The sequence below is a fragment of the Ips typographus genome, linkage group LG14, assembly GCF_016097725.1.
Source record: "Ips typographus isolate SLU linkage group LG14, UJ_Ityp_2.0, whole genome shotgun sequence".
NCBI lineage: Eukaryota > Metazoa > Arthropoda > Insecta > Coleoptera > Curculionidae > Ips > Ips typographus.
Genome location: NC_138435.1, coordinates 1858843 through 1873557, shown reverse-complemented (window position 1 = coordinate 1873557; position 14715 = coordinate 1858843). Strand labels below are relative to the sequence as shown.

The 14715-nt window shown below is 37.8% G+C and overlaps 1 protein-coding gene across 1 annotated transcript; it reads left to right on the top strand.

The window, feature by feature from the left end:
- The first annotated feature begins 76 nt into the window (after positions 1-76).
- On the top strand, positions 77-13652 carry LOC145737707 (ATP-binding cassette sub-family C member 4-like). Its single transcript, XM_081992517.1, has 11 exons — positions 77-274; positions 2667-2850; positions 2905-3120; positions 3172-3372; positions 5896-6122; positions 6186-6342; positions 9240-10430; positions 11781-12132; positions 12215-12365; positions 12422-12652; positions 12712-13652. Exons 2-11 carry the CDS (start codon positions 2774-2776, stop codon positions 13605-13607), a joined length of 3699 nt encoding a protein of 1232 aa, XP_081848643.1. The 5' UTR covers positions 77-274; positions 2667-2773; the 3' UTR covers positions 13608-13652.
- The last annotated feature ends 1063 nt before the right edge of the window (positions 13653-14715 follow it).

Below are 14715 nucleotides of genomic sequence, written 5' to 3'. Positions count from 1 at the left end.
ATGGTAATGTTTTTCGATCTCCCACTCTTTTACTTCCATTGGTACTAATAATTAATGGTAGCGGTTTGGTTCTGGTATAGTCGAAATGATCGACCGGAGATCGGTTATTAGTTTTGATTTTGCACGAACGCGCGCTTCCGTCGATTAACCCAAGAAATTTTCTTTTGTTATTATTAACAATCATATAAATTTTCGGCATAACATCCGGTAAAAATATTGTTATAGTCGGTCTGTATGGGTCATTAATGTCTCGGTTACCAGTGCCTATTTGATGGTAAGTTTTACAAAAAAAAAAATGCTTTAATCCTGATTGATTAACCAATCAGAGCATTTTTAATAAGTTAATCACCACCTTGACGATAATTGATATTTAATTGTTGATTTCAGTTAAACCGTTAATTAATTTACAATTTTTTCCTTAACCTCAAACAGCCACGCATATTAAACATTATAATCGGTACTAGAAGGTTTTCTACCCATCCATAAGAAGACAAGGTTTCAACTCGACCTCATTATAAAACTTTATAAAATTTAAATAAATCTGTCACAAACTTGGAAACTGTCAAAATCCATAAAGCTAGAAAATGTCAAACTTTCTTCAAACAAGTACAATCTGTTTAAGAGCTTCATGACATGCTGTTTTATTTGAAGCTAGTAGTTTTACATGTCAAACTACTGCAAACTGTCAAATACCATTAAGGTATAAAACTTTTTGCTTGCTACCTTTATGGTTAAACAGTTTGTTTTTTAAGTCAATTTGAACCATAATATGATGTTTTTGTGTCTCTTTGTGAAAAACCTTAATTCCCCAGCTAATCGGACATAATGGTGACTGTCACGTGACTAGTATGGTTTATATACTACAGTTACTTTTTAGGTTTAAATTAACCTCCATGGTAGCAAAACAATTATGCATTTGACGGGTATCTGAATAACCTTTGAAAAACAACTACAATACCGTTTTTTTTCCGCATCTAAAAAACTGTGTATGTAAATGTCAAAAATGAAAAAAAAAAAACAATATTACACGAGTTTTTTGGTATAACTGATAGTGTTTACATTAAAAATCATCAATTTTTTGCCCAAAGCTATAATAGACGATATGACCCACTTAACGCATTCGTTTCGCATTTACACGACAAAATTCGTCTAACAATCAACGTTCTAAGGCACTTTCACTCTGTAAAGGTAATTTGCTAATTTTTTTCGCTTATTTAGAGTGACTTTCAGCTTCCTTGATTTTAGTGTCTACAGGGTAAGGTTCTTTCTAACGGTTTATAGTCACGTGAGCGATTGACAGGCTACGTCACTCTCAGTACAATTGACAAAATTCCTGGTTTTTGTAAATTGTTGTGACTGGTAAATTGTCGTGTTTATTGAGCGTTTAACAAACCAACAAACAATTGTTTTGGCAAATTGCGTTTTGCATTGTTAGCATTGTTTCGCCGTTGGTTAATCAGCAACATTCTATACAGGGTGAACGTGTAAGAAAAATTAGAATAATGCATTTAAATTGATGCGACACGTGTGAAATTTTTTCTACTTAAAGTGCTTTAAATTCAATCATCTTTTTCCAACGATTACAGTGCAAATTGGTGAACTATTATTTTGTAACCGTTCTGGTAAACCTGTTTTCCGTTAAATTTTCAGCAGTTAAACCAGTTTTTACGAAGGCAAACTTAGATTACACAACAAAGATGGCTATAATAATTGTTGTCCGAAAGATCGCACAATTTCAAGGCCTGAAAGACGTGTACGCTAACAATTGTTCCATTTAAAAGCAATTTGGCCGATTAAGTACCATATTACATTTAAAGGTACCTCAGAGGTCAGTTAGTGTGGTTTGGTGCTGATTTTCAGTCGTTTAAATGGTACAGTAACGTTGATTATTGGGCAACAGTAATAAAATATCAATTAAAATTACTGTCACGAACTTTAGCAGTTAATAATTATTATCAGAAAATGTTCTACGCGGTGTAACACGGTTTAAGGTCACGTGACCTAATTGCACTAAAAACATTCAAGTAGGTACACTTCTGTCAGTTGTCATTGACAGTTTGACAGCTATCTCCACTAAGTGGTGAATGCAAGCTCATGTATGTGTAAAATATGTAAACTACAGAATGTTTTTTACATTGAATGTAAATCAGGACATTTGATTGACAAGATTTTTTAGAATTTCCTGCAAATTTAGAGGTTTTTTTAAGTACTTTTTTGAAATTCAATATCTCGGTAACGTGAAAAGTTAGAGAGGCCATTTTGAACTCACTTTGTAGTATTTTTTATGCTTTTTCGAATGGCGTTAGAACGAATTTCCTGTCAATTTAAACAAAAGAGCTACGATTTTTCGAAAAATAAATTTTTTGTCAAAAGTGCAATTTTAGCAATTTTTTATTTTGCTCCATTTTTTTAAATTCAATATCTCGGTAACATGAAAAGCTAGAAAGGCCATTTTTAACTCATTTTGTGGTATTAAAAATGTTTTCATGCCCTTTATAGGTGACAGAGAGTGTCAAACATACAGAAAAAAAGAATCTGATTGGTCCATCTGTAGAAAGTGAAAGCTTTCTTATTACATTTGAAAGTAACTATGTTTACTTAATCATCCTGTTTGATTGAATTGCATTTTAATAATAAAACGTCAATCATATCACCTTACAAATTAGTTTCAGGTTGGCAATAACCATTTCCTCGAACAAATTTAACGATAATATATACTCCGAGTGGATTACGTCATGTTCAATCAACGATGATATATTAATAACCAATCGGAATGGATACCGGCAATCGGGAGGAACGTCGCAGCAACCCTAGAGAACGGGCCAACGTCGCGTCATTTTTGACGTTTGCGTAAGCGCGTGCGTGTATGACAGTTGGAAACGTCACGAAAACGTCAAATTCCAGATACACTTTCGGGCTGTTTAAACGAGGTATCAAGGGCAATTTACAGGACAATGACGTGTACGCCATTCCGGACGATTGCGACTCGAAATTGTGCGGCGATCAAACCGAACTGGAATGGAAACAGAACGAAACCATCATCAAGTTGCTGTGGAAACGGTTCGGATTGCGCTACACCATTTTGTCGATAATTCACTTGATCTGGACGTTGTTTAACAGGTTAGATTGATAGTTTCATGGTGCTCTTAATACAACAGTTTTTTATTTTAGTATTGTCCATCCGTACATTACCAGTAAGTTCATATCGTACTTCCAAGTCAACTCGAAAGTAACCAGGACGGATGCGTACTTTTATGGGGGCGTGGTCGTTGCCCTTGCCCTTTTTCACTGTATTTGGGCGCACAATTACTTTATGTTCCAGTGCAAATTGGAGATTCAGATTAAGGCTTCGTTAACTTCACTAATTTACAGGTTAGTTTGCGTTTTGTGACGTAATTTGACATTGTGTACGCTCACCCGACGTCAGCGGGCGGAATGAATGCTTTTTACGCACGGAAAACTACTTGTCGTTCACATGTGACGAGTGACACAGCTGCGGAATGGTTCACGGAATAGTGTTAATACAAGTGGGTTTTACAGGCGATTTTGTCCTTGACTGTCCTTTCAAACTGTGTTTCTGGTAGTTCAAACTTTGACACTGTTTTTCCAACTGACTATACTCGATTTTTTAGTGTTTTTTTAGACTATTGGATAGGAAATTTAATGAGGATTCCAAAAATGTGCTTAAAACTGTCATTTTCACACCACAAATGGGTTTTACAGGCGATTTTGTCCTTGACTGTCCTTTCAAACTGTTTCTGGTAGTTCAAACTTTGACACTGTTTTTCCAACTGACTATACTCGATTTTTTAATGTTTTTTTAGACTATTGGATAGGAAATTTAATGAGGATTCCAAAAATGTACTTAAATCAAACATTTTTTGACTAGAAGTGGGTTTTACCAGCGATTTTGTCCCTGACTGTCCTTCCGAATTGTGTTTCTTTTAGTTCAAAATTTGACACTGCTTTTCTCCCAGACTGTACCACATTTTATACGGTTTTCCCAAGTAACTGAATAGAAAATTTAACGAGGATTCCAAAAATGTACTTAAAACTGTTATTTTCTCATTCCAAGTGAGTTTAACAGACGATTTTGTCGCTGACTGTGTTTTCAAACTTTGGCAGCACTTTTCTTCCTGACTGTACCGAATTTTGTGATATTTTTTTAGGCTATTGGATAGGAAATTTAATGAGGATTCCAAAAATGTGCTTAGAACTGTCATTTTCACACTACAAATGGGTTTTACAGGCGATTTTGTCCTTGACTGTCCTTTCAAACTGTGTTTCTAACAATTCAAACTTTGACACCATTTTTCACCATGACTGTACCGATATGTTTTTAGTTTTTTTTTGGCTATTGAATAGAAAATTTAACGAGGATTCCAAAAATGTACTTAAAACTGTCATTTTCTCATTCCAAGTGGGTTTTACAGGCGCTTTTGTCTCTGACTGTGTTTTCAAACTGTGTTTCTGGCAGTTCAAACTTTGACACTGTTTTTCTAACTGACTGTACTCAATTTGGTAGTGTTTTTTAGGTTAGTAGATAGGAAATGTAATGAGGATTCCAAAAATGTACTTAAAACTGTCATTTTCTCATTCCAAGTGGGTTTTACAGGCGATTTTGTCTCTGACTGTCCTTTCAAACTGTGTTTCTGGCAGTTCAAACTTTGACACTGTTTTTCTAACTGACTGTACTCAATTTGGTAGTGTTTTTTAGGTTAGTAGATAGGAAATTTAATGAGGATTCCAAAAATGTGCTTAAAACAGTCATTTTCTCACTCCAAGTGAGTTTAACAGACGATTTTGTCGCTGACTGTGTTTTCAAACTTTGGCAGCACTTTTCTCCTTGACTGTACCGAATTTAGTGATATTTTTTTAGGCTATTGGATAGGAAATTTAATGAGGATTCCAAAAATGTGCTTAGAACTGTCATTTTCACACCACAAATGGGTTTTACAGGCGATTTTGTCCTTGACTGTCCTTTCAAACTGTGTTTCTAACAATTCAAACTTTGACACCATTTTTCTCCCTGACTGTACCAAATTTTTCGTGTTTTTTCACGTCATTGGATAGGAAATTTAATGAGGATTTCAAAAATGTGCTTAAAACAGTCATTTTCCCACTCCAAGTAGGTTTTATAGGCGATTTTATCCTTGACTGTCCTTTCAAACTGTGTTTCTAACAATTCAAACTTTGACACCATTTTTCTCCCTGACTGTACCAAATTTTTCGTGTTTTTTCACGTCAATGAATAGGAAATTTAATGAGGATTCCAAAAAGCTACTTAAATTAAACATTTTCTGAGTACAAGTGGGTTTTACCAGCGATTTTGTCCCTGACTGTCCTTCCGAATTGTGTTTCTTTTAGTTCAAAATTTGACACTGCTTTTCTCCCAGACTGTACCACATTTTATACGGTTTTTCCAAGTAACTGAATAGAAAATTTAACGAGGATTCCAAAAATGTACTTAAAACTCTCATTTTGTCACTCCAAGTGAGTTTAACAGACGATTTTGTCGCTGACTGTGTTTTCAAACTTTGGCAGCACTTTTCTCCGTGACTGTACCGAATTTAGTAATATTTTTTTAGGCTATTGGATAGGAAATTTAATAAGGATTTCAAAAATGTGCTTAAAACTGTCATTTTCACACTACAAGTGGGTTTTACAGGCGATTTTGTCCTTTCAAACTGTGTTTCTAGCAGTTCAAATTTTGACACTGTTTTTCTAACTGACATAACAAACAAGCTGCTGCAGTCATAACAAACTAAATAGGACCGCTTACTTAACCTGACGTCGCGTCGGGTGAACGTACCCAATGTGTCAACAACGTCAGAGACCGCCCATTGAAGGTATTTCCGAACACATCCCAGTTGGAATAAGTTGTTGATATGACAGGAAAGTGCTTAAACTACGACCCGGTGAAATATCGAAAACGAGCATGGGCAACATCGTCACCATTTTGACCAAAGACATCAAACTGATCGTGCACAACATTTGGACTTTGAGCGAAATGATCATAGGCACAATCCAAACTGTCACCGTGTTCTATTTACTCTACTCTAGAATGGGGATGCCCTCTTTTATTGCAATGGGAATGCTCTTTTTTGGTCTTTTAGTGCAAGGTGAGTTAACTTTGGTCACTCTACTAGAGAATGTACGATTGGTTGAATGACAATTTTTTCTAGTGGTACTGAGTAAGGTTATCGCAAAAATGCGACTCAAAGTAGGCAAAATGGCCGATAAACGATTGCAACTCACTCAAGAGGCTCTCTCAGCGTTGAGGATCATCAAAATGTACACTTGGGAACGCTTTTTCTATGGCAGAATTTGCGAAGCTAGAAAGTAAGTGATATTGTCTTTTAATTTTCAAATTTAACTGATTTTCAAGTAAAGTCCGTCCTAGACTGTATAAACACTTTCAATACGATCGTATTCAGACAATTTCAATCCGATTTAAAGGATTTTTGCGCTGGATTGTAGCTAATTACTCTTAGTTTAATTGAGAGAAATTTCAAAATTATCACTTGTTTATGGTTAGTTAAGTTAAGTTATGGACTTAAGTTGACTTTGCCGCATATGTACTAGGTTGGAAAATAGTGGGGGTTTTTTGGGCCTCTTAACAAAACCAAACGGTGCTTCGCTGAAATGTCTTAAAAGTCACATTCATTGCTCCTTGGTCTTGCCAATTAACCTGCGAAAGAAAATCTGCGAAGTCTTTCACCGTTTTCGAGATATTTCAGCCCCCGTTTTAACATCCAAAAAAATTTCAATCCCACCGTATTCGGACAATTTCAGTCCGATTTAAATTATTCTTGCGCTGGATTGTAGCTGGTTGCTAGTAGTTTAATCCCTAAAAGTTTCAGAATTTTTCCTCCATTATTCTCTGAGATATTTGACTTTAACCGAGCGTTGTTCAAGTGAGCTGATCTAACCTCCTGGAAACTTTCAATACGTCCGTATTCACTCAATTTCAAACCGATTTAAATGATTTTTACCCAGGATTGCAGCTGGTTGCTAGTAGTTTAATCCGTAAAAGTTTCAGAATTTTTCCTCCATTATTCTCTGAGATATTTGACTTTAACCGAGCGTTGTTCAAGTGAGCTGATCTAACCTCCGGGAAACCTTCAATTCGTCCATATTCACTCAATTTCAGTCCGATTTAAATTATTTTTGCGCTGGATTGTAGCTGGTTGCTAGTAGTTTAATCCCTAAAAGTTTCAGAATTTTTCCTCTATTATTCTCTGAGATATTTGACTTTGACCGAGTGTTGCCTCAAGTGAGTCGAGCTAACCTCCTGGAAATCTTCAATACGTCCATATTCAGGCAGTTTCAATCCGATTTAAATGATTCTTGCGCTGGATTGTAGCTGGTTGCTAGTAGTTTAATCCCTAAAAGTTTCAGAATTTTTCCTCCATTATTCTCTGAGATATTTGACTTTGACCGAGCGTTGTTCAAGTGAGCTGATCTAACCTCCGGGAAACCTTCAATTCGTCCATATTCACTCAATTTCAGTCCGATTTAAATTATTCTTGCGCTGGATTGTAGCTGGTTGCTAGTAGTTTAATCCCTAAAAGTTTCAGAAGTTTTCCTCCATTATTCTCTGAGATATTTGACTTTGACCGAGTGTTGCCTCAAGTGAGTCGAGGTAACCTCCTGGAAACTTTCAATTCGTCCGTATTCACTCAATTTCAGTCCGATTTAAATTATTTTTGAGCTGGATTGTAGCTGGTTGCTAGTAGTTTAATCCCTAAAAGTTTCAGAATTTTTCCTCTATTATTCTCTGAGATATTTGACTTTAACCGAGCGTTGTTCAAGTGAGCTGATCTAACCTCCGGGAAACCTTCAATTCGTCCATATTCACTCAATTTCAGTCCGATTTAAATTATTCTTGCGCTGGATTGTAGCTGGTTGCTAGTAGTTTAATCCCTAAAAGTTTCAGAAGTTTTCCTCCATTATTCTCTGAGATATTTGACTTTGACCGAGTGTTGCCTCAAGTGAGTCGAGGTAACCTCCTGGAAACTTTCAATACGTCCGTATTCACTCAATTTCAGTCCGATTTAAATGATTTTTGCGCTGGATTGTACCTGGTTGCTAGTAGTTTAATCCCTAAAAGTTTCAGAATTTTTCCTCCATTATTCTCTGAGATATTTGACTTTAACCGAGCGTTGTTCAAGTGAGCTGATCTAACCTCCGGGAAACCTTCAATTCGTCCATATTCACTCAATTTCAGTCCGATTTAAATTATTCTTGCGCTGGATTGTAGCTGGTTGCTAGTAGTTTAATCCCTAAAAGTTTCAGAAGTTTTCCTCCATTATTCTCTGAGATATTTGACTTTGACCGAGTGTTGCCTCAAGTGAGTCGAGGTAACCTCCTGGAAACTTTCAATTCGTCCGTATTCACTCAATTTCAGTCCGATTTAAATTATTCTTGCGCTGGATTGTAGCTGGTTGCTAGTAGTTTAATCCCTAAAAGTTTCAGAAGTTTTCCTCCATTATTCTCTGAGATATTTGACTTTAACCGAGCGTTGTTTAAGTGAGCTGATCTAACCTCCGGGAAACCTTCAATTCGTCCATATTCACTCAATTTCAGTCCGATTTAAATTATTCTTGCGCTGGATTGTACCTGGTTGCTAGTAGTTTAATCCGTAAAAGTTTCAGAATTTTTCCTCCATTATTCTCTGAGATATTTGACTTTAACCGAGCGTTGTTCAAGTGAGCTGATCTAACCTCCGGGAAACCTTCAATTCGTCCATATTCACTCAATTTCAGTCCGATTTAAATGATTCTTGCGCTGGATTGTAGCTGGTTGCTAGTAGTTTAATCCCTAAAAGTTTCAGAATTTTTCCTCTATTATTCTCTGAGATATTTGACTTTGACCGAGTGTTGCCTCAAGTGAGTCGAGGTAACCTCCTGGAAACTTTCAATACGTCCGTATTCACTCAATTTCAAACCGATTTAAATGATTTTAAAAAAGAAAAATTCAGAATTTTAGCTTCAATATTAACGGAGATACAGGCATAAGTGTGTTTTGCCACAGATGAACCGTCTCTACCGAATGTAGTGTCTCCCGGCCTCGCAAGGAGGCGCTCCGTTGAAACGTTTTAAAATAACCGTATTCAGACAATTTCAATGATTTTTGCGCTGGATTGTAGTATTTCAGGAATTTTTAAATGAATTCAGTGACTGCCACTTGGGACAAATGAAATTCCAAAAATAATGCAAACTGGTATTAATTTTCAGAAAAGAAATGCGGAAAACAATGGCAGCGTTCTACCTCAAAATTTGCCTAATTCTGATCGGTATCATGGGCTCAAAAATCACATTTCCCGTCTTGCTCATCTCCTACGTGGCGTTGGGCTATTCCACCAACACCGAACTGGTTTTCTACGTGATTGGACTGTTTAAAGAACTGCGCCACTCTGTAGGCATCACCATACCGTTAGGATTGACTCACTCGGCCGAATTCTACGCTTCTTTGACCAGAGTGAGCCGGATGTTGCACATCGAGGAGCACTACACTCACTCGAGTAGCTCCAGTTTGACGAAAACGAAAGCCAAAGTGGAGCTGAAGGAGGTGAACGTGTCCGTGGAGAAGGAGATGATATTGAAGAATGTCAGTTTGAGCATCACCGAGCCTGGACTGACTGTAGTGACCGGTTTGGTGGGGTCAGGGAAAAGTTCTTTGTTGAAAACCATTTTAAGGGACTACGCTAACACGAAAGGCCAGGTCACTGTTTGCGGTTCAGTTTCCTATGCTTCACAAGATCCTTGGCTTTTCCCTGCCAGTATTAGACAAAATATCATTTTTGGACAGAGTTTTGATCAGATCAAGTACGACCAGGTGGTGAAAGTGTGTTCGTTGGAGTACGACCTCAATCTACTCTCCAATGGAGATGAAACTGTAGTGGCAGACGGTGGAATGAATTTAAGTAAAGGACAACAAGCCAGAATCAACTTGGCCAGGGCAATATACAAGAACAGCGATATTTACCTTCTGGACGATTCGTTGGCCGCTTTGGACGTTAAAGTCCAAGAAGACATTTACACGCACTGCGTTCGAAACTTTCTTAAAAATAAAATTGTGCTGTTTGTCTCGCAGAACCCCGTGCACTTTAAAGGAGCCTCCAGAGTGATTTATTTGAATCGCGGTGCGGTAAAGGCAATTTCCAAACCGGCGGAACTGTTGGACGTGCTGCAAAGCCCGCTCACTGCACAGCACGACAAGAAGGAGAAACAACTTTTGGAAATTGACGATGGTAAAGTGAAACAGAAGATTTATCACGAAGACAAGAAGATCGGGAGCGTTGAGTTTGTTACTTACCTGAAGTATTTCAAATTTGGTGGTGGGATGGTGATTTTTGCACTGATTATGGCCATCTTCCTGTCGGCTCAGTTTACGGAAAGTTACTCGTCCAAATTGGTTTCTCGTTGGTAAGTAAATTTGCCAAAACACCTGAAAAAAAAGAGGGAATCATATTGGAAATTAATAATTAATTATTCACAGTTTATTTTTTTGTGCAAATATCTCGTAAACGACAAGAGATAGCAACTTTGGGCTAAAAACTGATTTTGACTCGATGGTTTGCACCTTTATCACGTGATACGTTTTGGTTGGTTTTTTTTTTGTAAAAAGTTTTTTTGTTTGACAGTTTTGACGTTAGTGACAGTTGTCACGTGATTTCAGAAAATTATTTAGCTAAACGGTCACGTGACAATTGTCAAAATAACGATCGCAAACCTCAGAAACACGTTTTATATCAAATACTGCAAGAAAACATTTCGAAATCCTGATTTTTGCTACTTTAGAGCATGGTTTGAGAGTTTTGATGTTAAAGACAGTTGTCACGTGATTTCAGAACATTATTTAGCTGAACGGTGACGTGACAATTGTCAAAATAACGGTCATAAACCTCAGAAACACGTTTTATATCGAATACTGCAAGAAAACATTTCTAAACCCTGTTTTTTGCAACTTTAGAGCATGGTTTGACAGTTTTGACGTTAGTGACAGTTGTCACGTGGTTGTAGAACACTATTTAGCTAAACGGTCACGTGACAATTGTCAAAATAACGGTCATAAACCTCAGAAACACGTTTTATATCAAATACTGCAAGAAAACATTTCGAAATCTTGTTTCTTGCAATTCTAGAGCATGGTTTGACGTTAGTGACAGTGGTCACGTGGTTGTAGAATACTTTTTAGCTAAACGGTCACGTGACAATTGTCAAAATACCAGTCATAAACGCAGAAACACGTTTTATATCAAATACTGCAAGAAAACATTTCTAAACCCTGATTTTTGCAACTTTTGAGCATGGTTTGACAGTTTTGACGTTAGTGACAGTTGTCACGTGGTTGTAGAACACTATTTAGCTAAACGGTCACGTGACAATTGTCAAAATAACGGTCATAAACCTCAGAAACACGTTTTATATCAAATACTGCAAGAAAACATTTCGAAATCTTGTTTCTTGCAATTCTAGAGCATGGTTTGACGTTAGTGACAGTGGTCACGTGGTTGTAGAATACTTTTTAGCTAAACGGTCACGTGACAATTGTCAAAATACCAGTCATAAACGCAGAAACACGTTTTATATCAAATACTGCAAGAAAACATTTCTAAACCCTGATTTTTGCAACTTTTGAGCATGGTTTGACAGTTTTGACGTTAGTGACAGTTGTCACGTGATTTCGGCATTTTCTGGTCGTTTAGGAGAAGCTCAAAAAAAGCTGTCTAATAAATATACGGACCGGCCAAGAGCTAAACTGGTAATTTACAGGGTGGACTATCAGCAACAAACGTTCGACATCAGCGTTGGCAACAACGTAACGTCGAAACGAAACGAAACGATCACGTACGAGGGCGCAGTTACTCGGCGCGACCAAACGTTCAATCTGTACGCCATTTTGATTTTTACGTCCGCCATTTTGGCGCTCATTAAATCGTACGCCATCTTGAAGTTTTGTAGACGCGCCTCGATCAAGATCCACCAAATGATGTGCGGCAGCGTTATTAATTCGGCGATGACGTTTATGGACAATCATTTTATTGGGAATATTTTGAATCGATTCTCGTACGATTTGGACGTGATTGACGAACAATTTCCATTTATTTTCATGGAGTTTTTCAGGGTAATCATTCAAAAATCCACTCTATCCATGGATAGAGTAGACATGCACCAATTCACTGTTTTTACTTTATAAATCGTTCTAGAGCTGGATCAGTATCGGTGGAATGTTGATTCTAATAGCAACAGTAAGTTGGATTTTCTTCCTGTTTGCCATTGGTTTTTTTGGCGCCCTGTATATCTTGCGTACCGTTTATATACCAACCGGGAGGGCTTTGAAACGACTGGAAGCCATGAGTATGTCGGAAAAACCATGCGAGTTAACCTGGATGGATAAATGTAAAATATTTCAGCTCGAAGTCCTTTGGTGGGCCATTTGAACGCCTCCGTCGAAGGTTTGACCACCATACGAGCGTACAAAGCGGAAGAGGTGTTGAAAGACGAGTTTGACAAACACCAGGACCTGGCCAATTCGGCCTACTACATGGTGATGACCACCAGTAGGGCGTTTGGTTTCATTATGGATTTTGCCGGCGCCATGTTTGTTGTCTTTATCATTGTTATTCTTTTGTTTGGTAATATACGTGAGTATTTTGATTTTTGATTTTTCAGTCAACTTGATTGATTAATAATACACCAACAGGTATTTCGGTTGGGGACGTGGGATTGGCGTTAACCCAGGTGATGATGCTAACCGGTTACCTGCAATGGGCGGTACGACAATGGGCGGACTTGGAGAATTGTATGACGTCGGTGGAACGAGTGTTGGAGTACACGGAAATCGAGCAAGAGGACACCACTGGAGGGGCAATTAACGATTGGCCGAAAGATGGCAGCGTCAAATACGACGGAGTCAGCTTGAGTTACACCTCGGGCACTAAAGTCCTGAAAAATATCAGTTTTTCCGTTAATCCTGGAGAGAAAATTGGTATAGTGGGCCGGACCGGAGCTGGCAAGTCCTCCATCATGTCCACCCTGTTCAGACTCTACAAATACGAAGGAAAAATCATCATAGATGGCATTGATATCGCCTCAGTGTCCGTGAATTTTCTGAGGAAGAACATTTCCATCATTCCCCAGGATCCGGTGATCTTCGAAGGTTCCGTAAGAGACAATTTAGATCCTCACCATATCTACACGGACAAGGAGCTGTGGGACGTGCTAGAAAAGGTCAGAATGAAAGATCTGATCCCTAACTTAAACGAGGACGTTCTGAGTTTAAGTCTCAGCAGTGGACAAAAACAATTGCTATCGCTGGCCAGGGCCGTAATCAGGAGGAACAAAATTGTCGTTCTGGACGAAGCCACGGCCAATATGGACGAGGAATCAGATCTTTTGGTGCACAATCTCATTCAGGAACATTTTACCGATTGCACTGTGATAATGATAGCGCATCGTCTCAGCACTATTTTGCATTGTGATAAAGTGATGGTGATGGATAATGGCAACGTTGCCGAATTTGACGATCCGAAAACGTTGCTAGCCAACAAGGACAGTTTGTTTTACGCGATGAAACACCCATCAGTGACAACAGAGTGATTTTTATTACTTTTTATAAATAAAATAATATTAAGACCATCCAAATATGATTTTTTTTTTCCGTAAAAACGGTCATAATGACTTAAATTGGCCTAAGTAACATTGGCCCCAAGTGGTGTGGAGGCCGAGTAATACCAAACATTTCATAATAACGTAACAAGGCTTCCGGACCAAAGGATTGCTTGATCGGCCGATTTTGTTTCCCGACAGCGAATTGATCCTGACGTCACATGATCGACTGCAATCAGGCAATCTCCGACTTGATGGTGACGTAAAAATCGTCACCAGCCCGAGCCGATACGGGATTAAGCACCGCCCTCTATACTAGAAAGCCTAAAATGTCACTTTTAATGGCGGCGTTAGCGGTTGGCAAGAAATATGTTTTTTTTTATTGTTTCGTGTAGTTGATTGCAAGTTGTGAGTGAAAAATCAAAAAAAAGTTCATTCCTGATCTGAATATGTATAGATAGAGATTTTTCTACACAATCAAGTCCAGCCTAAACAAATTGGTTAGAACATTTGTCCTGGAAAGTACACAGCAAACTAGTTTAAACTGTTCAAGAAAATCTGTAAATCCTTGAAACTAGGTAAGCAAAACTGGTAAATTGTTCTTATGTTATTACCAAGAACATTTATTCAAAATTATTTTTGTTGCTCTCACATTAAAGGATGCTTTAGAATGTAACTCACATATCTGTGCATGTAATAAGTACCTAATAAGTTTACTGTACTAGAAAGCACTTGTACTTACCAGTTAGTATAGTGTTGGAGTAAAATCATTCCACTTCAAATTGTTCAACCACTGTTGAGTTAGATCCGGTTTTTTTTAAAGTAAAAAAGGCTTTTTCCTGAATTGCTGTTACAATGTGGCTTGGAAAACTTATGAACGGCAGTAAACAAAAATATCTTACGTAAATACCCTCAAAATTCATCTAATCCTTAAAAAACTCAATTTTCACAATACAATCAAGTGCAAACTGTCACCACTATTTCCGCCATATTGGAATTTTTGACACCTTCTGGGCTTTCTAGTATAGTAGGCGGTGGATTAAGCAATCCTTCACTATTTCCCGTCCTTCCATCCGGATGACAATCACCACGGTTGCTA